Consider the following 24,460-nt stretch of genomic DNA (forward strand, 5'->3'; position numbering starts at 1 on the left):
GCTAGACTTTGCATGATTTGCCTGCTCTTTAAAATATCTGCGTAAGGAACTTCTGGACACTTTCATTACCCTCTTCCTCATAATCCAAACAACCCAGGAGCTAGCTAAGGGAGGACAATTCCAGCAATGCCCAACTGGGAAGCTTGCTGGCAAAACAGAATGGTTCATTCAGGTGTACGGGTATCCCTGGCTTTGGGTTGCGTGCAGCATTCTGTGGTTCCCTATCCGCCCTGCAAATGAGCCAGCTCAGAGTAAAGCCCTTTTTCTTATTCTGAATTCTTAATTAAGTATAGAAAATAAAATACAGTTGTCAGATGCAATCTAATTATAGGGGAGGGAAGTTAGGAGTAAACAGCTGTTCAAGTTAAATACAATGATACCTTTAAATGGTGTGTTCCATTTTTCTAATCTGGTTTTAAACATTATTCCTGTGCTGTACTGTTCTGCTGCAGTTCGCAAAAGGAATGTGGTATAAAGTTGCCAAACAAACAATTAAGAAAAAGATGTTGTATTTCCTCATTTAGAGAAACTGGAAAATGACCCTATAATACAGCGGGAGGTCACATATCTTCAGAAGAAAACTGATTTTTTTATTTCCCTTTCTCAACCACCAGAGAACAGATTTTCATCACTCGCATTTGAGTTGGTTTATGCTCTTTTTGAACACTAGCTAGCATCTTAGACCCCTTTCCTAGGTGCTGGGTTGCTTTAATAGTGACATCTTCACTTGCAGCTATTTGTGAGTTCTGTTATTCATGGGCAGGCACAGCAACTGACAGATAGGAGAGGGAGAAATTAAAGCAGCAGATCAGGCTGGGACCATGGGGCTGATGAGGCAGAGGAAGGGGATCAGAGTGGTACTCAAGATACAGGGCTAATCTGTGGCATACATGCCAAAAAGGTTGGACCCCAGTGCTGTAAACAATCCATCTCTGACCTGGCAAGATAATTCTGGGACACTGCCGTTCTTTTGTCTAGCTTTGAGATCACAACACGCTTGATAAGGAGTAGGTTAAGGCTCATCCTCTCAGCACAGCTCCCCATAGCCCTCAACCATTTAGGCAGCCAACAGCTGAACAGGCTATTCCTTTTGAAGTTAAAAAATATTGCCTGTGGAATGCCGTGGAACAAATGCAGGAAGCTTGTATTTTTGTCTCTCCTAAGCCTCTTCAGTCTATTAATTAAAAAGCTTTGGATCCAGCATCTTAACTGCATTAAATCTACTTTTTTAAGAGGAAAAAATGCTGGTGGGAGCAGCTAGGGGAATGGATAGAACATTTCTTCACAAAGGTAAGTCTCTTTTTCTTATGGGGAAACCAAATTATATAGCAAGGTTTGCACATAGATGATATTAATTAGTATTACATGTATTAAAATAAATGTTGTGAATAACCCTTCAATGCTTACCTCTTTTAAGAATTAAAAAACCCCCCAAAAAACTTTAACACTGAAATCTCTTTAGACTAAAGCTACCTGTTCTGTTGGTACCCTACATCATATTACTCTAACATTTAAATAGGAACCGATTCCTAGAAGAGTGATAACAGTTTGTATCCAGTGGTAAGAGATCTGCTATCAACCTTCCCATCCTTAAAAACCTGCTGCCCCTAACATTCTGTCTGGAGAACTGGCATTGTGATCAGCAACACACGCTTCCCTTTGTTGAATGTGGCTGTAGCTGCTTCTTCATTGATTAACTCTGGCAGATCCAGCTGTAATCTGTATTTCTCAGGGACATCAATGACTAGGTCATCCTAAAAGAGGCAAATAAAAACACTCAGTAATGCGGACACTTAATAGTCTCAATTAGAAGTGAAGGGGGATCCCGTAGATATCCAGCGAGCCTGCTCCGATATCCTGTAAATCCACTTCATCGGAGCAAATTTGATTAATAGAGTCTGCTGGAGCACGGAAATTAGTGTGATGCAGCAGCCTCCAGCATCCTGTATCAGTGTCCCTGCCATGAAAAATGGCAATGGGGGTGCTTTGAACTAAAGGTGGTTCGATGAGCTTTAGTTCAAAACGCCCTGCTGCATTTTTCAGTGCAGGGATGCTGATGCATATGACAGTTGGGCACTTGCAGCTCGCTAATTAAAGCACCCCCCTTCCCGGAGCACATCTATAATACCCAAAGGTTTTCTGGGAATGTTTAGATTCAACTGGAAGAAGGCATGAGGTTATCATCATCCCCAAGGGATGACAAGGTCAAACAGTCACAAACTTCTCCAAGACCGTTTCAGGCTGGACAGAAGAAAGAACTTCTTTACAGTCCGAGGCCTGGAACAGACTGCTGTCAGAGGTGGTGCAAGCACCTTTTAAGAGTCAATTGGACATTTACCTTGCTGGAATCCTGTGACCCCAGCTGACTTCCTGCCCCTAGGGCAGGGGGCTGGACTCTGATCTTCAGAGATCCCTTCCAGCCCTAATGTCAATGAAGTCATTTCTGTTCAACTTGCCTTTGAAATGTTCAGGTCACATTCTGAAACAGAGCTAACTTTCGGCAGTTCAACCTTCAGTTCAATCTTTATGGGTTTCTTGTTAGCATCTGGCACAACGGTCAATTCATAGACTGGTGCGTGGAGTTCTTCTGGCACCTCCATACTGGCAATTTCCTCTATCAGAGGCACTTGAGACGGTGTGACCTCCTCCTTCAGCAGGAGCATAGCATCGTGGCTCTCCTCTGCTTTTGCCCTGTGTATCAGCTGGTCAAGTGTCAGCCCTTTCCCATCTGAAAAATGTTTTACCGAAGTTATTCTTTCATTTCTAAGAGGCTCTTGCTGTAGGGAGTAACTAATCTAACCCCAAGTGATAAAACTGCCATTGCTAACTGTAAGTTTTGCAGTCAGGAACTCAGCAGCTGGGGCTGGTAATCTAACTACTTGTCTATAAGTGGTTTGGCATGTAAAGCTTCCACCAGGATCAAGCCTGAAGCTCAACCTAGACTGGCTTCAACAATCTGTTGATTTCTGAGAGTAGGAACTGGCTTTTATAAACTGATTTCACAGGGACTGCACTGAAAGGGGGAGCTGAGCCTCTTTCCCATCTCATGCCACCACCTACTCACAGTTCCTTGTCTGCTCCTGGAGAGACGGTTCTGGTGTCTGCCCTCTTCTCAGGCTCTCTCTCATCCTTTGTAGGCTCCCTTTCAGTTTGAACGGTGCAATGTGGTAGGCATGTGACAAAGTCAGGCTATAACGCTCCTCGATGAATTTAAGTGTCAGCCGGATCAGCTGGTCCAGTTCTGCTTGGTCCTCTTCTCCCTTCTGAAGAACTTCGGGGTTATAGGCAACGTCCACGACACTGTAATGCTCTTAAAAACATTGAGTGACACAAGAGTTAAGTGGTCTCTCAGCAGAAGCTCATCTCGTTGACCCTCACTCCTATCCTGGTCTTTTCCTGAGCTGTCCCATCCCCGCCCCCAATTTTTTTTTTAATAATTAGTTGTATCTTTCACTCTCCCGTTCCACACAGTAGGACCTATTAGTTAAAGGCACATGCAGTTAGACCCATATCCCCTGGAAGAGCTAGAGACAGACAGGAGCTTGTTTCAGAAAACCGACTTGTAGAAAATACCAGGAGAGGCGATCCTGACGGGCCGCGCCCAGGACCCACCTGCGTCCCCCGACACCTCCTGTACGCGGCCGGCGCAGACGGGCACGGGGTGGCCAGGGGAGCGGGGAGCGGGCACTCGCTTCCACCCGCATACGTTCACGAATAACGGTTTCTCGCTCGAGTCCTGCAAGGAGGGGTGTAGCCCCCCGCAGGGCGAGCCCCGTGCCGCGAGGGGCTCGGCCCGCACCCGGCGACGGGCGCGCAGGCAAAGGCGCGGCTCCGGGGCGCTGTCCCACTCGGCCGCGCCCCGCTGGTCCCGCATGAGGCGGCGGTAGTGCTCAGGGTGGCGCTCTGCCAGCTCGTCCAGAGCCGCCCACAACCCCGCCACCAGGCCCCGCGCCGCCATGGCGGCGCCGCGTGTCCATGGCAACCGCCGCAGGAAGCGGAAGGGGCCGGTCCACTTCCGGTGCCACCCGGCTTCCGGGTTCGCCCGCGAGGCCACCACTTCCGGGGGAGGTGTTTCACTGGGGCGCACTTCCGGGCGGGGAAGCGCGCGGGTTCTTGCCGACCCCGCAGGGTGAGGGGGGTCAGGGGCCAAGGGTCTGCGAAGTGGGGGTGCAGGGGGAGAGGTGAAGTGGGACACGGGCAAAGGAGCTGTGAAGTGGGGGTGCAGGGGGTGAAGTGGGGTGTAGGGGACGGGGTGAATGGTGGGAGGGGCTGTGAAGGGAGGATGTAGGGGTGAATGGGGGAGGGGCGAAGGGGGCCAAGGCGCTGAAGAGGGCCGAGGCGCTGAACAGAGCCATGTTTGTCCTCTGCAGGATGTCCCGGGTGCCGCTGGGCAAGGTGCTGCTGAGGAACGTTATCCGCCACACGGACGCGCACAACAAGGTATAGCCGAGCACCCGCCGGGAGCTGCCCCCAGCTGCCGCAAGGCTGGCAGCCTTCCCCCTTGGGCCCAAAGCCCCATCTTGGTGCCGGGGTCTTCCTGGGCCATGACGCCGTTGACACGTGGTTGCCACCGTCAAGCTGTGTTGAAGGCGGCTGGTCTATGCTGGGGTCTTTGGGACTGGCGGTAGAGCGTAGTTTGGATGTAAGCTCAACCGCTGCAGAGCTCCTGTCGCCTCCACCTGCTCCTGCTGCTTCGGTGTGTGTCCCTGTAGCTGACCTGCCTGTGCATTGGACCCCAGTAGGCTTCTAGCGCAGGGGCTCATTTGGGCTGTTGTTGAGGGTGTGGGGTAACCTTCACCTCGTGAGTCATGTGAGAGGGAAGCTTCCCCGTGGAAGCTCTGCTCTTTGGCTCGCAAGTTTCCTTTAGCTCAGGTACAAGACACATTTGTATTTGGTTTTGTTTTCAGATTTGTAAGCTCCTGCTACGTGTTGCATATATTGTACAATTCACTGGTTAATCACGATAGATTTAGACCAGCCACGCATGCAAAGTAATTCCCACCTGATAAAAATGACTCTTTAGCTATGAAAAGTGCCAAGCAGCTATAAAGTTAGTGCTTGAAAATGTATAACAACTCGAGAGCTGGTTTCTGTCCGGCTTTCGTTTGAATGTGGGGCAGTGCCCTTCATACTCCTTTATTAGAGCTTTTAGCCAGGCAAAGAATGCTTGTCCGTTCATTTGTCTTTTTGTGTTCGTGAGGTGATGCAACATGAACCAAAGTTACATCAAAGCTTTAGGCTGGATGCTGAATTTCCAGGCTTAACGCAGCTGCTGTCTTTGGATCCAGCAGCAGGATGCTTAAGAGAAATTGTGCGCCTTAGTGTGTTGTACTGAACATGGTGAGAGCCGATGTATGTAGGGAACCTGCAGAAATCCAAATGTAGAGTGAGGCCTATATGTGAACAGTGCAGCATGACTGTACAAAACAATTAGTTTTCTGTGCAGTTCACCATCGTTATAATGTTGCACCTTTTAGTTAATACAGTATGACTACAAAGCATTATTTGTGTCAGTGTAGCAGGGTGGTTCTGCTTGAAATTCGTCCAACTTTGGAATTGCCCCTTTGAAGAGGTGATACTTTGTGCTTTGTATTTTCCCATCATATGTGTGAGGTACTTCTATTTGTCTCCTTTTTCTTTTTTTTTCCCAGATCCAGGAAGAATCAGAAATGTGGAAAATTAGAGAGTGGGAGAAACAGACTCAGGAGACTTACGAGAGGAAGCAAAGGAGAATCTTGTCTGACACATCCAGGTAGGTGGATGAAATTACTTGCTGTGTAACCAGACTACAGCAGCTTCTGTAGTGCACTACTGATAAATATTTACAAAATAGTTCAATGACCTGTATGTAAATGCAACAGATGTATCTTCTTCTGACCACTTCTGTGGGCCCTACAGGGTACAGATGCATGTTGAAAGACACCAAATCCCTGTTGAAGTTTCAGATTGCTTGTGTGTGATGACCCAGGCATGCAGCTCTACAGCTGTGTAACTTTAAATTGGCTGGGGCCCCTGAAATAACAAGATTATAATATGGCTAGGAAGTGGTTAGGAAGTTGATGGAATAATTGAAGGAAAAATTGTGCTGTTCTAAGCTGATTGATCTCCTTGGTGCTTGTGCACTGCTATTGCTACAGTCGTTCAGACCCAAGATCTTGCCCAGTGTAAATCTGCCTTAGCTCTTGACCACTCTTAATTTTGGGTTTTTAAAATAGCAGCAAACTAGAGAGTCAGTGCAGCAGATTGATTGAGCCATCATGGGTGTGCCTGAAAGTCTCTCATAAGCTAAAGTAAGATCAGCCTCATGTGATTGATCTGTAGAGACCTCCAAGGAGTTTGCAAAGCTGCGAGGAGTGGTGTTCTCTTTCAGTCTGGCTTGATCCCTGTGCCAGCTTTGCACTTGGCAGGCTCCTTGAGATCATTAGAAGCCTTGGCACCATTGTTTGTTAGATTCAAGCTAACCAACTTCCAACTCTCATAGTTACCTTCTGCCTCCTGACCCCTCCTGATTTCTGCTGGGTGCCCTATTCGTCACACCCATTGTCCTGCATGCTGTTAAGCAGCTGTAGGAATCTGTTCCAGAGGTGGTTGCGCATGAGCTGTGAATGAAGTAATCCTATCCCATCTCTTCAGATTGTTTGGAAGTGCATTGAGAAATTATGGTGGAAGGCAGCTTTGGTAGCGCAGGTGATTAGTTAATCACTGGGCTGGTCCATGGAACTGGTCTATGTCTATTCCTGGGAGGTGTGACTCGTACTTTGCATGGGTTGATAGTCAGAGATTAGTTGGATATGTGCTTGTTCCTCTGTGCCCTTTGCATCCTGAATTGATCCACTGCACAGAAAGTCTCTTCCTCAGAATGGCCTGCTGAAGAATACCTGCTTTCTTTTGGCAGCAGTCGGATGCGCAGTGATGGGTTCGATGAAGAAAGCCAAAGAGCTGACTGGAAGACAAAGAACTTTGCACACATTCCTGATGTGATTGAAGAGGATTTCCTTAGGGCCCGATCCTGGAATAAGAAGCTCTACGAATGTGAAGCCAACATGCCGGACAGGTTTGGCTGAAATACTATTCTGGGTTGGTTCCTATGTCTAACTGACCTGGCACTTTGTTGGCTCTCCTGTCTCTCAAGTTAGTGAAGTTACCCATACCATTTCCTTGCCAAGTAGTATCATCCCTACTACAAATGTCAGTGAGGGGCAAAATGACTCTCCCCATGTCAAAGTGTCAGGAACTGAGCCCAGCTCTTACATTCCAGACTAGTGCCAAGACCTGCCTTTCTGACTAGCAATAAACATCTGTAATCCCAGAGGTGGTTTAGCAGTGTCCCCAGACATAAGATCTGCTCCCAATAGCATGGAGAGGAGTATTTTTGAGTTAATAGTTTCTAGGGTCAGAAGGGACCTGAGCAGATCATTGAGTCTGACCCCCTGCCGTGGCAGGAAAGAGTACTGGGGTCAAACGATCCTGGCAAGGTATACATCTAGCCTCCTCTTAAAGACCCCCAGGGTAGGAGCCTGCACTACTTCTCTTGGAAGTTGGGTCCAGATCCTAGCCACCCTGACAGTGAAGCAGCGCCTCCTGATATCTAGCCTGAATCTCCCCTCTGCCAGCTTGTGACCGTTATTCCTGGTCACTCCTGGTAGTGCACAGGGGAACAGGGACTCCCCCATTGCCTGCTGGTCCCCCCTGACTAGTTTGTAACAGCCCACTAGTTCCCCCCTCAGCCTTCTCTTGTGGAGGCTGAACAGGTTCAGGGCCCATAGCCTCCTTGTAGGGCCTGCCCTGCTGCCCCCTGTTCATGCGAGTGGCCTCCTCGGGACCCTCTCCATGTTGTTCACATCCCTCCTGAAGTGTGGCGCCCAGAACTGGACACAGTACTCCAGCTGCAGCCTGACCAGTGCCGCACAGAGGGGGAATATCACCTTGGACCTGTTAAGGGAACTGCTGATTAGTGCTCTAGGGCTATTTATGAGAAACACGAGCATCCTTGAGTCTTTTTAGCTGGACTCCTCCTTTCCAGTCACTGGAGTCAGTTTCTTCATTCCTCCATGTGTCTCTCATTAGTGCACAAGCCCAATCTGTCTTGGCATACTGGCTACCATAAAATTCTCCACGTAGCCATAATTGTGTCCTTGAATAGGCCTTGGATGTTAAATTCAGTGGTGTACAGACTTTACCACTGGGATAGAGAGCCACATAATTTTATTTTTCTTTTTTACAAAAGGAATTTTGTGATGATGCTGTTGCGTATATAATTCGCTATGGTGCAGAAGTACTGGGAAGACAAAATAAATTACATGCCATGGGGATGTCAGTGGGGTTGAGATTTCAGGTTATTGTCTCAAACAGGGAAAACACAAGGTGATCTCCCTTCCTCCCTGTGGACTCTTGACTTCCATTCTTTCTGAGACTCCTGTTCTCCAGCGCCCTTATTTTCTGAGTATCCAGTTTGTTTCTAATGGAGGTTTCCTGCTGTTCCCTTGCAGATGGGGTCATAGCGGCTATAAAGAGTTGTATCCAGAGGAATTTGATACTGACAGGTAAAGCCATTAAATGCCCAGTGTATTACTGCAGTAAAGCTACACAGAGAAATTTGTATGTTATATTCCCAACGTTGATTGTAAATTGACTTTTAGAGACAAAGGAGAATTATAAATTTAGCAAGCCAGTGTCTTGGATAATGCTGATCCATTACTGTGGGGTTTTTAATTCAAAAGAGCAATCACAATATTTTGAAGCGGAGATGGGGATTTGTTTCTTAAGGCAGAAAAAAACAAACTTTCAGGCTTAAAGTCTCCCCTTAACTCCCTCTCTTGAGCTGTACCATTTCTTCAGAGAGAAGATCCTTCCCTTTTATGAGCCCTGAGCAATCACAGTAGTAGCCAGACAGTTTAAGCCCTGAATTAACAGGAATTGAAATGTTTCACAGATGGGTGTTTTCCTCATTGGGCAGTTTCCCACATTCCCTAATTTTGGTTGTCTGCTATACCTCTGCTCCTAGAAATACACAGGGAGCACAATAAATTCCCATGAGACAGAAGGAGAGCTCCAGCAGCACTGAAATGATTTGGACAAAAACAAAAAGACTACAAAATAAAAGAGAGGGGGGAAGAAGCAGGGATTTTTATTTTTTGTTTTTTAACTCTGCATGGTGGAATTATCAAGTCTAATGCTCACTGACTCGCAAATAATAAGTTTTACAGTATCAGGTTACTTCAGAATATTTGGTTTCTGTGCTTGGCTAAAGTGTCTTTTTGAAGTGGCATCTCCCACCTTCCACATCATTTGGAGATGAGCTATTTATGAGCCCTGAAGTTAAAAATGCAGCCAGCCCATCAAACAGTGGAGCCACCTATCTGTATCAAAAGCAGGTTGGGGAGGATGGGATTGATTAGGGCTCAGAAAAGGAAAGTGACAGTACATGACACTCCCAGGGCTCCATTTTTCTTATTTCAGTCTTTGTTCATGTTCACAGTGACCAGCAGGAGAAGGATGAACACGGCGCTCTCAATGGAAAGAAGAAACTGCCCCTTGGAAAACAATCTGCACACAAGTCCAGCAAAAGGAAGAAAGAGAAGAAATCACACAAGAAGAAGCAGAAAAAAAGGTCACACAAAAAGCGGAAGAAAAAGAAAAGGGAGCAAGCCCAGGCCTCGTCTGATTCTTCCCTAGAGAGTGAGTGCTCCCAGGAGGGGGCCTCGAGCACCAAAAAAGGGAAGCGCAAACACAAGAAGAAGTCCAAGAAAGTGCCTGCAAGGAACCCTGCCTCTTCCTCTGGGCAGGAAAGTGACTCTTCTCACCTGAGCAGCTCAGCCACCAGCAGCTCCGAGGAGAGTGAATGTGAGGAGAAAAGGGAAAAGCGGCCTAAGAAGAGGAGGAAGAAGCAACACACATCCCCGTCTGAGAAGCACAGTGAGATCCAGGAAAAGCGGAGCAAGAGGAAGAACTGGAAAGTGGCAGCTGATGAGAAGTCAGAGGAGAGCTCAGATGAGGACTAGTGAGAGGGGGTGACTCTTGGGCTGTGGCTGAACATTGCAGGTTGGAGAACACGGGCCACCGTTCTGGTCCCAGCGTTGCTCCATGGAATGAACATGGCCTGGGGACACAGAGGTGTGACCTTCCTGTCAGCCTGCAGATCACTTCCCATGGGGTTTCTCTGCCTTGAAATCAGGAGAGCTGAAAGCTCTGGGGAGAAGGTGTCTGTCCCTCAGGTGAGGTCTCAAGCTCACCCACCTAATTCCTGATGGACTTTTTTTTTTATTCCATTGTGACTTAGTTGAATTTTGATTCATAGAGTTGCCAGAATCTGTGAAAGGGAAATGGGTGCTTTGGCAATGTTCAGCTCTAGGGGTTTTTAAACTAGGATTTCACAAGAGGAGTTTGTTCCTCTTTTCATTATTAACCATGTAATGACCAATACAGAGTTGCAACTGAGTGGAGGCCACAGACTGAAAGCCTGCCCACAAAGCCAGTAACAAAAGAGGTGCCACTGGACGGAGCCACAGAGATGTCTCATGTCAGCATTTTCCCCACAGTGAAATAACAAACATGGCCCCACCTGGGGAGCTGAGGTAAGGAGGCGGCCCCTGGCTGGAGTGTGTGGGAATATGGCTGGACTTGGCTGCAGGTGGGGTGACCCTTTTGCAGCACAGAGACCAAAGCAGGAGTTCGTTCCAGACTCCTCTCCATTTTCCTGGCACCTGCCTTTTCTGTAGGACTAACTTGCCACCCTTCCCATTGGTGGCCTGTTCCTCCGGGTCTGTCTGCTGATAGGACAGGCCTCTGGTGGGCCTGATGGATTTGACCTGATGATCAGGGTGTTGAAGGGGCTTTCTTTGCCTTTACCATCATTGTGGCCAAGGCCTGGGAAGAGAGCAATCTCTGTGTCCTGGAGGTCCTCCTTAGGTTTGGTTTTGCTTGAATACGTAAGGACCTGTCTGCACAGTTCCCTCAGTGCTGCTGCCAGGTGTTCCTGCTCTCACATTAAACTCGGCCTTGCCGTGGTGAAGCTGCGTCATTCCCCCCGTTGGCTGTTCCTGAGCACTCAGTTGCTGCTGTGCTGGAGTGGCTCCCACAATGGCTTTGCTGTTTTTTCCAAGTTGGAGGCATGCAAGCAGAGGTAGCCCCAGGCACCTCCACTAGGACACACCAGGGACAGGGTGTAGGTATTCCCTGAGAGTGAGATGCTGCTGCTCTCCTCCCCTACTCTGAGCAGTCCAGCAGGCTGCTCCAAGGGACTGAGGGTGGGACGGGCTGTTCTATTAAAAGCTCTGCTCATTCTCAGTCTTGGGAGTCCACAAACTAATTTCTCCCCTTGGGCCTCTGGTGTCTTGGAAACAAGCTCTACCTGTGGGTGATAGGCAGGGCATTCACAGGCTTCTCCCTTTTTCAGACAGGGCCCCTGGGGCACTTCCAGCTACCTACCTCTTCAGTCTTGGGAAACTTAATTAGAAGAACCTTTGGCAGATGAATACTGTGTAAATGCGAAGTGTTGCACATCTCTAGGTCGGCCTGTCTGAGATCCTGATGGTCACCTCATGAGTCTTACACCATTGGCTTCAGTGACATAGCTCCTGCTTTACCCAGCTGAGACAGCTTAATTCAGCCCTGAGACTACTTGGTGAGCCTTCTGCTGCCTACAAGGACCTCATCGGGGCTGTGGGAGAAGACAGTGCAGTATCCCATTGGAGCTGAGATGAGAGATGCTCACTGACGGAGCAGACTGCATGTCTGATGGCCCAGAGATTTTTCAGCTCTGCCATCTGCAAACTGCTTGGAGGACTGGTACTGCCGAAGCAAATAAAGAAAGCCTGTGTTGGCCCAGATCCAGCATCTTATTTAATTGCCTCCTTATCTCTGCCTCCAGTAGACAAAGATGTTTTGGCCTTCCCTGCATGTTGGCTAAGGGAGAGAGAGGGAAGTCAGTAGTGTGGCATCTCTAGTTTTTCCTGTGCTCTGAACATGCTCCCTCTGATCTGCTCTCTGAAGGGCAGCATTTATGGCTTTGTTTCCAGAGATTCAGAGGGAGCATACAAGCAGCCCTCTCACTTGGGCAGGTCTTGCCTCTTGCTGCCTGGATTCCCAAGCAAGGTTAGCAAGTCTTTTCTGATCCAGGCAGCTCGCTCCTCTGTTGCAGCCTGCAGTCATGTTTATGCAATAACAATGCAGCAGCTTTTCATACATCACCAGAGAAATGTTCAAGTTTTATTTTTTATAACTCCTCTGTACAGAGATTTTTATGAGGAAATGTTCAACTGCAGAAGATACTAGTTTCCCACATTGAACTGGACCCAGTGTGGACCTTGCTCTAGGTATATTTTAGGGGAGGGATGGAGTGTTGGGTCTGAATCACTGATCCCACTGTGCTGCTCCTAACAACCACTGATGAGAGCACCTAGTATGTCAGAACCTCTGCTTTGATGAGCTAGTCTCTCGGTGTTGAACATGGTTTGCTTCATCCTGCTTCATCCCAAGAATACATCCCAAGGGGGTTCCTGCCAGCTCAAGGCGTCTACTCAGGATAATAGGCTGGCCAGAGTGGGATTCAGGATCTTTTACCCATTCTTGGCCACCTCCTCTTTACCCAGGACAGTCTGAATTTTGCCTTCCTTTGTACTCCAAGCAGCAGTGTCCGCTGTTGGAACCTCTGCCTGAGCCTGCTGGAACTTTGCTGTGATTGAGTCAGGAAGAGATGAGAGCAGTTCTTTGGTGAACATGCCCTTTACTTTCTATCCCTTCTCCCCACTTCTGAGCTGGAGTGTCTGATTCTGGCAACCTCCCATGTATTTGGCTGGTCTCCTGCCTCTGAACCCCAGGTTTCCTGCTCTGTATTGTGTTGCACTATCAGCATTGAACTTATTTTTAAGTGAATTCTAAAATGGTGCCAGTGGGAAGGTGCGTCTCTTTCTGTGAGGCTTAGGTACAGAATTTTTAATTTTTGTGTGTTCCTGTGAGACGGTGGGTGTTCACGTTAGTAATGTAACAGGTACCAACAGTCTCCAAGAGAATAAATTGGGCTTTTCAAATGACTCTTCTTTGGGTTTTTTTTGCAGGCATGTAAAATACTAACATTTAGACTGTTAAATAAAATTATACCTGCCTTTGGGCCTTAGTGCCCAAGTTTAGGAGTCTCTGTTTTACTCTGACAGCAGAGAGAGCTCTGTCTTGTTCTGTAACATCCTCTAACAATAACTGAGTACCATGCCTCCTGTCCCTTGCAAACAGATTTAGCCAAGCTTTTTATAATGAGGATTAATCCAGGGACGCTAACGAGGGTTTGCATTTGTTTATGTAGTTGCAGTACAACTTTGCTACCTCAAAGCTCTGGGCAGACCTAACTGCATTGATTTCACAGCTGGGTTTGTATTTCCAGGGCCTCCCTTGTCATTGTACCTGGCAGGGCTACAAAGTGGAGGAAATACTGCAGTGAGCTTTACCAAACTGTAAAAATACCTGGGGCAATTGATTTTTGATGAGATTTGCTTGTTGGCTCTCATACCCCTAGCCCAGCAGCTCCCAATCTGGGGTACACGTACCATCAGTGGTACGCAGACAACCTGTCAGGGGTACACGTTCACAGACTTATCATGATGACTTAATAGGACAAAAATTTGCTAGTGGTACTTAAGGTTGTATCATTTTAAATCAGTGACGTGCAATTTGTCAGAGTTTGGGAACCGCTGCCCTAGCCCAATGCAGCCAGGCCAGTGGTTGTACTGCAAGCAGAAAACATTTTCACTGCTTTCCTAGTTGCATTGAAGTTATTTCCATTATGCTCATTCATTGATCTTCTTTAAAGAATGCAGTTTGGTGCTAGGGCAGTTACTTGACCTGACCCCACTCCCCCCCACTACAGACAACGCGAATATTCCTTTCACTAAATTTAAAGAAAGGGGAGAGGAGACTTTTGTGCCATGAACTCGCAAGGAGGAGGATTCCTGATGGTTTATTAAACTGCATCTTGCATGCCCACGACACGGTTATACAAAACCCGGAAAGCACCGGACGCGCCCATGGGCCAGAGCCTCTCCGGGCTGTGGCAGGAACGCCTTCTCAGCAGCACACAGGCGCCCTCCGGGGCTGACGAGAGTCTGCTGGGGCTGAAGGAGGAGGCCAAAGCCTGCCATGCTCAGTGCCCCGCTTTCTGCAGGATCTGGGAGAAGCGCTGGGTGATGGACAGGGTCGTGTCGATAAACCGGTCCACGCAGCTGGCCAGGCAGCTCTCCGAGCGATGGTCCAGTTTCGAGCCGGGCTTGTCCACGCACTTGTCCCAGCACACCTCCATGAAGTTGTGCACCTGCGGGCGGGACGGTTGCTCACAGCCCGCTCGGCCCCTCCCGCCCCCCGACGGCTTGCCCAGGGGTCCCTGGCTCCGGGGCCTCCCATATCCATCCCGGGGGGTTTCTTTAAATAAGGTCAAAAATCCGGGCTAGTGGTGGAAGCTTTTCCCGGCAGCGCCCAAAACTGCACGCGGGAGCGGGGGGTCACCTGGGCCGTGAACTGCGCACGCTGCTGCTCGGCCGCCACCAGCTCCCGCAGCTCGGACACAGCGGGGTCCCCCCCGCCCGCCTCCGCCATGGCCACGCCGCCGGAACCGGAAGTGCCGGCTCGCCGCGCCGGAAGTGCAAGGCCAGGACGCGCTTCCGCTTCCGAGTGTTCCCGTGTCCTTGTGGCGCGGTGGGGAAGGAACGGCGACATCATGATGGCGGCGAGCTGGGCGCGGGCGGGGCTCCGGCTTGGGCCGGGGCGGGCCGTGGGGCGTGGTGAGTGCGGGGCGCCCGGAGACACCCACCCCACCCCACCACTTCTCCCGCCCCGCGCCGGGCCCGGGGCTTCGCCCTCGCGTGGGGGGGACGGCGGGTGTGCCCGCGTGCCTTCGTGCTTCCACGTGCCTGTGTGTGTGGGTGTGCGTGCCTGCATGTACGTGTACATGTGGGTGTGCATTCGTGTGTTTCCCTGTGTTGGTAGGTGCGTGTGCCCGTGCTCCGAAGCGCCCCTGCGTCTTTCCCCTCCTGTTCCTGTCTCTCTCCCGTTGTCCCCCAAAGGCTCGAAGCCCAAACTGGAGCTCGCCCCGCGCAGCCCTGCAGTGCCCCAGTCCAGGGAGCACGCGGCCCGGCCACCTCTCTGGAGGCCTTTGACGACGACGTGCTTGGAAACCAGGGGACTCTGTGCACAGAGCCATTAGCGCAAGAAGCGCCAGCTGTGCCTGCTCCCTGGCATTCAGAGCGGTGGTGGGGCTGTGTGCTGCCCGGGCTCGATGTCACTGACTCACTTCCTCCAACCTCTGTTGGCTTCAAGGTCCCCGTGGCACTCGTCCAGGCCGCAGCTGCTCAAGGGCCTCGACCCGGCACTGGCCTGTGGGAGCTCAGTACTGAGAAGGCAGAGCAGTGTCTTCCGCTTGACCTCTTGTCACCTCGGGGAGGATGAGATTTCCCCGACACCTGTGACGCCCTTGCAGAATCTGTGGTGCTGACCTGGGTGGTTATGGCCTTTCCCTTTTTTAGACATCTTGAAGCAATGTTATGGCTGGAGATTGTTTAACTTCTGGATGCACGTGGCTTCCAGTGTGAGATGATTGGTAAGGAAAACCTGGAACGCATGGTTATCAGCCTTGTAAATATTGTGAGTCACTTCCCGAAAGTCCTCCCTTGAATTTGGAAGCAACTTGGCTTCCCTGTTTTGGGGAGTGCTCCAGGCTCTCATAGGCAGAACTTTATGGCCTCTGGTAGATCTTGTTTGTTGACTCTTTTTTCAAGTGTGGATTGTTGCAATAAATCTTCCAGGGCTTTAACTTTAACTCTGGGTGAGGCGTAAGCATGTGTTACTTAATCCTGGTTCTGTTTTACAGTTCTTCTGAGTAAGATCCTTTTGACCAGACCCATTGTTGCATCTCCACCCGCCTTTGATTGTCTGACTCTGACGCGTCAAATCCACACACCTCCCGATACCGTTGGTACGTCATTAGAAGCAGGAGTGCCTGGGGTTTGAGACCTAGTGATTTTGGGTTAAATTTTCCTCTACCACATCTAATCATGTTCATCTCTGCGCAAAAATTCTATTAAGAACATCAGCTTTTGGGTTGTTTTAGTTGATATTTGGGCTTCCCCTTTATGGTCGGTCCCAATCATCTGCCCCCCCCATGGTATCATTTCCATTTCTTGTGTTGTAAATGGTGTGGTTTAAATGAGTAAAATTTTCCGTGCATGTATGTGGCATTTCCTTTGACTGTTGTGTGGAAATTGGTATTGCCTGAAATTTCACGTCTCCTTTTTAAAATGATGCTTTCTGTTTGGTAGGGCTGAAAAATTCAGTGTTCTTTTTCATAGGATAAAATTAATTTCCCAGTGATGTTTTATTGTTAGAGCACACAGAAAAACCAGTGTTCAGTGAACACTGTGCTCACAGGAGCAGGACAAAAGTGGTAGGCCTTCCTTGGATGGTATGGTAACGGCTAGTTCACAAGCCTTGCCTCTCAACAGCTGCCTTATTGCAAGTACTTTCATTCCAGCGCTGTAGCAAAAATGTTCTGAATTCCTTTACCCTGAAGAGTGGAGAAATGTTTTTATTTGATTTTTGGTACAAATCAAATGAAATCTCTGTATGACGTTATGGTTTTAGACTGTTCGAAGTCAAATATTTAGATAGGTGCTCCAATGCATGTATTATATTCTAGACACAACTTCACAATCGATGCTTTGTAATTTTGCCTTCACTAAGAAGTTGCAGTATGGAGCAGGTCAGTGGCTTGCCCTGGGCTGCACAGTGAATTGGGAGCAAAACTGAAAGTGCAGCCCAAGCATCTTGTTGGGTTTTCTCCAGACATGACCCTGCTTTTCATCCTCTCCTTTCATGAAGTTCTGAGCAGGAATAGGAAAGTAGAACCAGTGAGGTCTGTGGCTGCAAGCAGTTTGTGACTAAGCACTAGAACAAACCACTTTATGATTGTCCTTTGGTGGGTGTACTGGGACCTGTTATGGAACAGAAGGCCACAAAACTAAAAGGTCTCTTTCCCTTTGACTTCAGCTGTTGCATTTTCAGTCTGTTCTAACAGATGGAACTTTCCTTTGTGCAAAGCCGACAGGCACGGGGAGGAGGGCTTTTGCCAGTGTGTCATTTTAGACCATACGGAAGACAAGTAAGTTGAAGGCATCCTAGCATTGCCCGGCTAAGCAGCACATGTGAAACTACTCGGACAGAGGAGCCGTTGCTTGGTTTGGAACCCTGCAAGCAGAAATTACACTCTGAAAATGCTTTTTTTTATTCCAGCCCCCTCCAAGGCTGCATCTCTTCACTGGGCAGGTGAGCGAGTTCTCAGTGTCATCTTGCTGGGTCTCTTGCCTGCGGCCTATATGTATCCAGGACCTGTCGTGGACTATTCGCTGGCTTTTGTCCTCCCTCTTCATGGTCACTGGTAAGCACAGAGGACTGGCAGAACTGGAGATGAAGGTTTTTGTGGTTGTTCCAATAACCAGAGCTTTTCTCTAGGCTCAGAGCTGTGGTAAGAGATGGAGTCAAGCAGTACATTTAATGTCAGTTTTCTGACTCGCGTAGAATGCCTGGTAAAATGCAAAAACTCATTTCCCTTAGTCCTAGGGGCTGGCCTCTTATAGCCTCCACCAGACTTGCAACAGCTCGGGCCTTCCTGTGGCACTGCCTGTTCAGGTATAGGGCAGGATAGGTGTTCTCATTATGGGGCTGCCTCTTGTCTCCTCAATTTCCTACACTTCGCTCTCTCCATATTCCACATTTTACAAGCAATAGAAACCCTAAGGAGGTTCTGTGACTGTTAACTGCCCCTGCCTAGGATTCATTGTCTTACAGTTTATGTAGGATCTTAGGTTCTGACCACACCCATGAAAGCAGCACCAGGACAGAATCTGATCTGAAGTGAGATCCTTCCAAAGAAACCCGGGGTCCGGTAGGGGTGCTCTTCCCTCTGCCTTGGTGCAGAGTGAAGGCATCAGCTTAGCCTTGGGGCTCTATGTTATCCAAGGTCTTCTCCTTTGGGCCAAGTGAAAAATCAAAGACATGGGTATCTGTACACTTGAGGAATCTGCGTGCTTCTGAGTCAGGATATTTATCTTGGAGTCTTGGCCAGAGTCCATCTTGTTTTATTGCCTTTCACTTGGCTGAATTCCTTCTGCAGTTTCAGTTGGGTGCAGGGTTTTTCACTTCCTGCTATGCACAATGCAGCTGTTAAAGTGCTGCTGGATTTTTAACCTGGAGGAGACTGGTAGAAGGCCTGTCTCTGTGTATCGGGCGACTCTTGGTGGCGCTGGGATTGAACCAGGGCAGGGCTTGATGTCTGTGGAGGCATGCATGCAGAGATTGCCTGAAGCAGGGCATTTGTGTCCATGATGACATGAACGTGGATGATGAAATCCCTCAAAAGGTGGAGTTTTGCAACTGCCGTTACTGTGGTACACAGCGATTCTCCCTGCAGCTGTAGGGTACCTTGTCTGTCTAGGTGGCAGGATGCCCAGATTAGCATGAGCTCCCTGCTTACAGAATAATTGGGCCCTCGGGTACTCAAAGAAGCTACCTTGGTACTTTAGCCAGGCAGAATACACTCCGTGGTTACCTTTGGACATGTCTCTGCTTGTGTTGTGAAGAGCAGCATGGAAACTAAAGCAGAGTACAACCTTCCATGCTTTTCTGATGTAGCCCAGGATCATTGGTATTTGGCACCTGCATGGTGAAGGGCTTAGTGACCACAGGTGATCCATTAGTGAGCACCTGATCTTTCATCCATGTATTTTGGCCCATGTGAGGTAGCTGTTTGTTAACTGCATTAACTGAATAGGTTCATCTAGCAATGTCTCCCCTTCACTGGCTGCATTTCCATCTTGTTGGACACATGCCCAGGATGGCAGTTGGCCTACCTGGCCATGCAGGCACTTGTACGGTAGGCCAGATACCTTGAGTGGTGGAACCACACAGTGCCCCAGATATCAGTTACAACCGATTGGATCTACTTTGTGCAGCAGGTTGAAAAGCATGTCACAGTGCTCTGGGATGAAGGGGGCTCTGTCTGCCAGGCATGTGAGAGCAATTCTCTGTGTTTTCAAAGTTATGCCAGCAAACCCTGTGCTCATTGACAGTGGTGAGGGCTTTCCCTGGAGAGCTTAAATGTGGGTTCCGCTTGTTTGTTCTGCTGCAATGTAATTTCTCTGGGAAGGATTTCACCAATGATGGCGCCATGAGAAATTCTAACCACAGCAACTCTGCACGTGCCTGAGGAGATTTCTGCAACATGACTCAACAGACTTGTGGAAAGTTCCACTGATCTAAAATGTGGTTTGGTACCAGGATCCTGCCTCTTGGAGCTTCCTGGAGGGAAAGTGCATGCATGCTGTGGCCAGCTGCATTCTGATTAGTCCTTCAATCTTACACTGACCTCACAGAAAGCAAGACAGTGTTTCAATACTGAAAAATCGGGAGCAAAATGCCCCTCTTAACAATCGGGTAGGGACTTCCCCCAAACCTTGTGCAATAGAGATGCGTGTTTGGTTTGTCTCTTCCAAAGCTTGTCTTCTAGAAAATCAAGTACATCACTTGCTCATAGTGTCTCATCACTGGAAAATTCGTGTGGTAATAAGAAACTTCCCACTTCTAAAGCATGGGCCACAGGGTCTTAAATCTTCGCCTGCACATGCAGTGGCAAAAGGTGTGTTTTGAACTGTGGCTGGCAAACCTGGGTAGAGAGAGCAATACTCAGAATCCACCACCAGCTCCTCTTTAACCTGATCTGCCAATCTGAGTTTAAACCCAAGTTGTCCTTTACCCACTGCTGTTTTTAATCCAAGTGAAGAGCACACCTTTTACTCTTTGCTGCCACAGAGCTATGGCCTTAGGTTCCTGCAGGGCAGCAAAGCCTTTTGTTGCTAAAATAAAAATACCAGCTTTGCAGCACTGGGGTTCCTGTGCTGTTGCTTCATATGCATCAGGTGTGTTTTCCCTCTTCCTTGTGGCTGTGGACTCTTGATCTTATCACCCTTGGCTACAGCCCAGGAGTTTTATTACAGTTTCCACTTTTGGCTGGGAGTGTGAGTACAACCCCACCCTGGCAGAACACCTTCAAAGGAAGAGATCTTCAAGTCGGTGACAAATGGGAGAGGCTGTGCTGATGGCCAATGCTGTGCCAGGGCTTTGTTCTCCTCTCTCTGTTCTCCCTTGGCTCTCAGCTCTGGGACTCTGCTGAAAACCCAGCTGAATGTAGACCTTCAGGAAGAAATTTCTGCTCTTCCCGTACTGTTATGAAGCACTCCAGGAAGGGCAATGCTGACTCACTCTGCAAGTTGGTGTAAACACCCAGTTCAATTTGCATGAGAAACCTTAAGTCACTAGGGTCTTGCACCCAGTTTGGCAGGTCAAGGTTTGCTTGTACAGGGAAACTGCAGTGCAGTAAGCTAGGATGTAGACTTAAGGCCACTAGCCACTGCACATTAACTCCATGTGTGGCCACTTTCAGCACCCAGTAAAACCGAGGCAAGTGACTCTGCTTTGGTGGGGGGTAAGCTGTACAGCACAAAAGCATTTGAACAGACATTGAGGGCATTGGTATGAGAGGCCAGTGTGCTGTAAATTCCCTTTGCTGGCCAGTAATTTTCCCGGGTGAACAAACCCTGCTGGCTGACTGTGCCACATGAAGCAGAGTCAAATGACTGAGTTACACGCTGACCACTTTGAGCTCTGTGGAGCAGTATGCAAGACAGCTGTGGATGCTGTGCAGATCCATGGCTCTGATCTGCTACCTGTGTAGCTCTAGCTGTTTGAGCTGTAGTATTGAGTATCCCATTTGTCTACTTCTTTTTGGCTTCTTGACTTCCCCACCTCCTCCCCTGTGTCTCTGTGATAGCCACACTAAGCACTTCTTCAATTTCCCTTATTTTTGGTGATCTTAAGGTGACAAAACTCATGTCTTGGAAAAGCAGACCCAGCAAGTTTCCTCTTTGTTTTCCCCTCGTGGCACCTGCTTTAGTGCACTGCATGCTGCGAGGTCTCTACGATGGCTTGTTAACCTGGATCAGACAAGATGCCTGGGCTTCTGGCTGCTGTAAGGCAAGTCATGGGATCCAGTAAATGCACAACACTCTTGATCCTAAATCAGCTCATGCCTTTTCCAGGGTAGTGCCTGCCAGTCCAGACTTCCTGTGCCTTTGGCATTCAAGTTCATGTTGATGTAATCCTGCCACAAAGGCAAGGGATAACTGAAACATGAAATAAAGGATCAGTTGCCAACCTGACCCTTGCAGGAAGATTCTAGGGCCTGCTGACCTCTTGGCTCAGTGTTCTTCAATCTCAGGTGTGTCCCAGGTCCCACCAGGCTTCTGTGTTGGTGCACCCATGTTAGAAAGCCTTATCCAGAAGGAAAATGCCAGACCCCTTTCTGCTTCCTGTATGGAAACATGATGCGGTAGGAGACAACAAGGAGACTTTCAAGTGTAGTCGTAACTATTATTTCAGAAAAATACACTTTTTGTGACACTGGACCATTCAGCGGCTTTTCTGGTGTCAACTGCTGGCAGTTATAGCAAACAGAATGGGCAGCCCTTAACTTTAGTCCAGCTGATGTACCCATATCAGAATCCATAACAAAGCCAGCTGACTTCACATAGTTTGTGACAATTGACAATGAAGTGGTGTGACTGTTGGGTTGTGGCCAGTGCTTCAGTAGCGTAGAAAACCTCTGCTCAGTTGTCTCCTGCAAGGTGACAGCCAAGATCCCTGCTGAAGTTTCAGGATTGCCATTTGAGAGGTATCTTAAAGGATGCTGGAGGCTTGGTTGGCCTTGCCAGAGATCAGGAGAGAGGACAAAATCTCAGGACTTCCCACATGTTTCTGGGCAATGCCACTTGTATGCAGGAAGCTTAGGGTTTCCTCTGAGCTCTTCTGCAGTGCAACCAGCAGGTCTCAGACCATCACTGCCACTTGTGAGGGATATTGTATTCTTTGAAGGAGCTGTATAAAGCAGCTTGTATCCTAGATACTGCTGCTCAAGTTACCTTTAGAATTGTCCTCTGTCCCTAGCTGCCTGCAAAGTGGAGCATGGATCTTACCTCAGCAAAAAGCAGCAAGCACCAGACCCTTGCCTACACTAGTCTGGTTGCAAAACACAACCACCAGGTTTGGTTTACACCCACGCAACACTGTGCTCAGAAGGGCAAAGTGCTCCCTGAGAGAGCCCTGGCTGCTGGAGGAATGTGAGAGCCTGAGGGCGCCCTGTTTCTGGGCCTGCTGCCAAAGTTGCTCCAGGTCTCTTGAACAACAGGAGCTGCATGGACAGAGCTGCATCTCCCTGCAGTTTTTGTGGGCAGGGCTGTGTTGGCTGTGGGGTGCGGACACAGCTTCCCTGAAAGAACCTGTGTGATGCAGGAGAAGGCTGAGGGAGCTGGGGCCCAATTCTTGCTTGTAAAATGCTGATAGAGAATTGCTGGAGGCCGTTGGCTCCTCCAGAGAAAGTGCTCAGGCAAGCTGGGCAGATGTTCCCAGGGATTGCTATGTTCTGTTTTCAGTATGTTTCTCTCTTTCTCAGGGGTCTTGATCAGGTTATAACTGATTACGTCCATGGGGAGGTATCGCCTATAGTGGCCAAAGGATTTCTGCATGTACTGTCTGCTCTGACCTTCTCAGGCCTCTGCTACTTCAACTATCATGACGTGGGTATCTGCAAGGCGGTGGCTATGCTGTGGAGCCTCTAACCTACCACCAAACTTCCAGCACAAAATGATTGTTCACTGCTGCCTTTGCTTCAACATCTAGTTATTAAAGCATTCAATGAGGGAGCAATTAATTTTTTTTCAAAGTGGCGGGGGTGGGAACAGGCAGTTAGTTAACCCCAAAAAGAGAGCTCAGTGGCACTTTGCTAGGAGAGAAGAATAGATTGAAGTGATCTGGATGCTGACAAAGCTTCAGGTGTAAATTGGGGTGAATTACTAGGGTTGCATCAGCAATAATTCCATATGGCTGAAACCTGTTACCCATTAGAATAGCATCTTGGCTAAGTTGGTTGCAGCATGATTTTGCAAAGAAAATGTGCCTGTGGAAAGTTGAATCATTGTTCCTGAGATCACATCAAGTGTGTGCGCAACGTGCCTCATGTAACTGAGCGGGCCCTGAAAGTTGGTGTAAAAAAGGGACACTTTTTTGTTGTTAATCCATTCAATAAAGAATTTACAGAAGACTGTGTGTCTGTCCATGATGCATTTTTTTTTTTCCTCTCTCCCCAATCATTTTAAAGTATTCTTGCTGCTCCTGCTGTTGGTGTAACTGTTTTAAAACCAAAGCATAGACTCCGGTTTTCACTCTTACTTGATGTTTGAGGGTGCTGAGAAAATGCGGTGTTGAATGCCATCTAATTATAGGATGAAAGAGTGTTTTGATGTAGATTAAGTCTTAGGAGCCATAAGCAGTTTCCCATTATTATGAAACTCAAACCATGTGTGCCATGATTTCTCGTAAGTGAGAGAACCTGATCCACACCCAGCTCCCTGGCCCATTCTTTCCTAAGTATGTTCAAGGGGATTCCAGTGAGGTCTGTACTGATTCATCTTTCTATGTTTAAATTCATCAGCCAATGCATGCTTAGTCTGATCCCAAAATTCCTTCTCCCCGCTTTGGGAATTAGCTTGGTTGCGGTGCTTGATATTATTCTAGCTTCATAAGCAGGGATCGGGGTTTTCTGCTCACCACAGGAAAACATCGATTTTTCTCATTCTAAGACCACAGAGCCCCCAGTAGAAGGGCAGCAGGGTGGGGAGTCTGCAGCTGCTGTGCTCCAGCTGTGCCACCCATGGAGGAGGGGGAGCTGGGTTCTCCTCCAGCTGCAGCAGCTGCTGCTTCCTGCAGGCTGCGGTCTTGGGCACTGCTTGTGGGTTGGGGGGAGTGGAGCCAGGGGGCTGCAGACCAGGGTTCCTGGCCCTGTAACCCTGTTAACAGAGGACCCCCTCTGGCATGGGCCCCCTGTGGGGAGTGGGGGGCACCAACAGGGCTGTGGGTGGGGAGTCAGGGGCACTGGCATATCAGGGCTGCTCAGTGCAACAAAGCAGGGAGGGCATAGCCGCAGCTGGACCTGCACCCTGGTGAGTGAAGGGGGCAGGAGGAGCTCTAATTTTCCATGATAAAAAAACCCAAAATCAAACACCAAAATGAGCTGGTATTTAGAATATATCTTATTATAGTGACTGAGGCACTGGTAGGTTTCCAGAGTGCTTTAAAATTGTAAATATATCAATAAAACATTGCATTCAGCTGATACATATATATAGTAGTGTTTCATTTGAATTGCAGAAAACCATGGATTTTGGAGGTTTTAATCAAAGAGCTTGTGACTTTTTTTTTTTTTAAACAGAGAAAACCGGGATCCCTGTAAGGTAAGAGGGTACGTGGTTGTTGTCTGATGCCAGCAGCATGTTTTGGTCAGCACTACCATGCAGTGCGTTTATTTAAGTTTGTCTGT

The 24,460-nt window shown here is 48.6% G+C and overlaps 4 protein-coding genes across 8 annotated transcripts; 2 read left to right on the top strand and 2 right to left on the bottom strand.

Moving 5' to 3' along the window:
• Window positions 1–492: 492 nt before the first annotated feature.
• PIH1D2 (PIH1 domain containing 2) lies at window positions 493–4,002 on the bottom strand. Of its 2 annotated transcripts, none has more exons than XM_090028026.1 (4): window positions 3,574–4,002; window positions 3,065–3,310; window positions 2,457–2,728; window positions 493–1,754 (listed from the first exon to the last, which is right to left on the bottom strand). In XM_090028026.1, the coding sequence occupies exons 1-4, from the start codon at window positions 3,956–3,958 to the stop codon at window positions 1,608–1,610; spliced, it is 1,050 nt and encodes a 349-aa protein (XP_089884152.1). In that variant the 5' UTR covers window positions 3,959–4,002; the 3' UTR covers window positions 493–1,607. The 2 variants fall into 2 exon arrangements, with proteins under 2 accessions (XP_089884152.1, XP_089884153.1); XM_090028027.1 differs by having other exon boundaries at window positions 3,613–3,999.
• A 40-nt stretch (window positions 4,003–4,042) lies between these two features.
• On the top strand, window positions 4,043–13,791 carry NKAPD1 (NKAP domain containing 1). 4 transcript variants are annotated; one of them, XR_016439207.1, is made up of 7 exons: window positions 4,043–4,129; window positions 4,371–4,440; window positions 5,652–5,752; window positions 6,896–7,054; window positions 8,490–8,543; window positions 9,479–10,574; window positions 11,396–13,791. XR_016439207.1 is itself a non-coding variant. In XM_090028024.1 (6 exons), exons 2-6 carry the CDS (start codon window positions 4,372–4,374, stop codon window positions 9,999–10,001), a joined length of 906 nt encoding a protein of 301 aa, XP_089884150.1. In that variant the 5' UTR covers window positions 4,043–4,129; window position 4,371; the 3' UTR covers window positions 10,002–13,791. The 4 variants fall into 4 exon arrangements, 2 of the variants coding, with proteins under 2 accessions (XP_089884150.1, XP_089884151.1); XR_016439208.1 differs by having other exon boundaries at window positions 9,479–10,214; window positions 10,426–13,791; XM_090028024.1 differs by having other exon boundaries at window positions 9,479–13,791.
• A 141-nt stretch (window positions 13,792–13,932) lies between these two features.
• On the bottom strand, window positions 13,933–14,623 carry TIMM8B (translocase of inner mitochondrial membrane 8 homolog B). The gene is made up of 2 exons (XM_090028029.1): window positions 14,491–14,623; window positions 13,933–14,299 (listed from the first exon to the last, which is right to left on the bottom strand). Exons 1-2 carry the CDS (start codon window positions 14,578–14,580, stop codon window positions 14,132–14,134), a joined length of 258 nt encoding a protein of 85 aa, XP_089884155.1. The 5' UTR covers window positions 14,581–14,623; the 3' UTR covers window positions 13,933–14,131.
• Window positions 14,624–14,633: 10 nt separating this feature from the next.
• SDHD (succinate dehydrogenase complex subunit D) lies at window positions 14,634–23,185 on the top strand. The gene is made up of 4 exons (XM_090028028.1): window positions 14,634–14,765; window positions 15,851–15,955; window positions 17,269–17,413; window positions 22,538–23,185. The coding sequence occupies exons 1-4, from the start codon at window positions 14,702–14,704 to the stop codon at window positions 22,701–22,703; spliced, it is 480 nt and encodes a 159-aa protein (XP_089884154.1). The 5' UTR covers window positions 14,634–14,701; the 3' UTR covers window positions 22,704–23,185.
• Window positions 23,186–24,460: the final 1,275 nt, after the last annotated feature.

This window comes from Crocodylus siamensis, chromosome 14, assembly GCF_052110815.1.
Source record: "Crocodylus siamensis isolate JL-2025a chromosome 14, ASM5211081v1, whole genome shotgun sequence".
NCBI classification, from domain to species: domain Eukaryota; kingdom Metazoa; phylum Chordata; order Crocodylia; family Crocodylidae; genus Crocodylus; species Crocodylus siamensis.

Excerpts from the sequence above, each read along its gene's own strand:
- PIH1D2 (XM_090028026.1), bottom strand. The coding sequence starts at position 3,958 with ATGGCGGCGCGGGGCCTGGTGGCGGGGTTGTGGGCGGCTCTGGACGAG. Across the intron at positions 3,311-3,573 it reads CGTCAGGATCGCCTCTCCTG|AGCATTACAGTGTCGTGGAC; the intron begins GTATTTTCTACA and ends AATGTTTTTAAG. Across the intron at positions 2,729-3,064 it reads CCAGGAGCAGACAAGGAACT|ATGGGAAAGGGCTGACACTT; the intron begins GTGAGTAGGTGG and ends AACATTTTTCAG.
- NKAPD1 (XM_090028024.1), top strand. The coding sequence starts at position 4,372 with ATGTCCCGGGTGCCGCTGGGCAAGGTGCTGCTGAGGAACGTTATCCGC. Across the intron at positions 4,441-5,651 it reads ACACGGACGCGCACAACAAG|ATCCAGGAAGAATCAGAAAT; the intron begins GTATAGCCGAGC and ends TTTTTTTCCCAG. Across the intron at positions 7,055-8,489 it reads GAAGCCAACATGCCGGACAG|ATGGGGTCATAGCGGCTATA; the intron begins GTTTGGCTGAAA and ends GTTCCCTTGCAG.
- TIMM8B (XM_090028029.1), bottom strand. The coding sequence starts at position 14,580 with ATGGCGGAGGCGGGCGGGGGGGACCCCGCTGTGTCCGAGCTGCGGGAG. Across the intron at positions 14,300-14,490 it reads GTGCGCAGTTCACGGCCCAG|GTGCACAACTTCATGGAGGT; the intron begins GTGACCCCCCGC and ends TCCCGCCCGCAG.
- SDHD (XM_090028028.1), top strand. The coding sequence starts at position 14,702 with ATGATGGCGGCGAGCTGGGCGCGGGCGGGGCTCCGGCTTGGGCCGGGG. Across the intron at positions 15,956-17,268 it reads CACACCTCCCGATACCGTTG|CCCCCTCCAAGGCTGCATCT; the intron begins GTACGTCATTAG and ends TTTTTATTCCAG. Across the intron at positions 17,414-22,537 it reads CTCCCTCTTCATGGTCACTG|GGGTCTTGATCAGGTTATAA; the intron begins GTAAGCACAGAG and ends TCTCTTTCTCAG.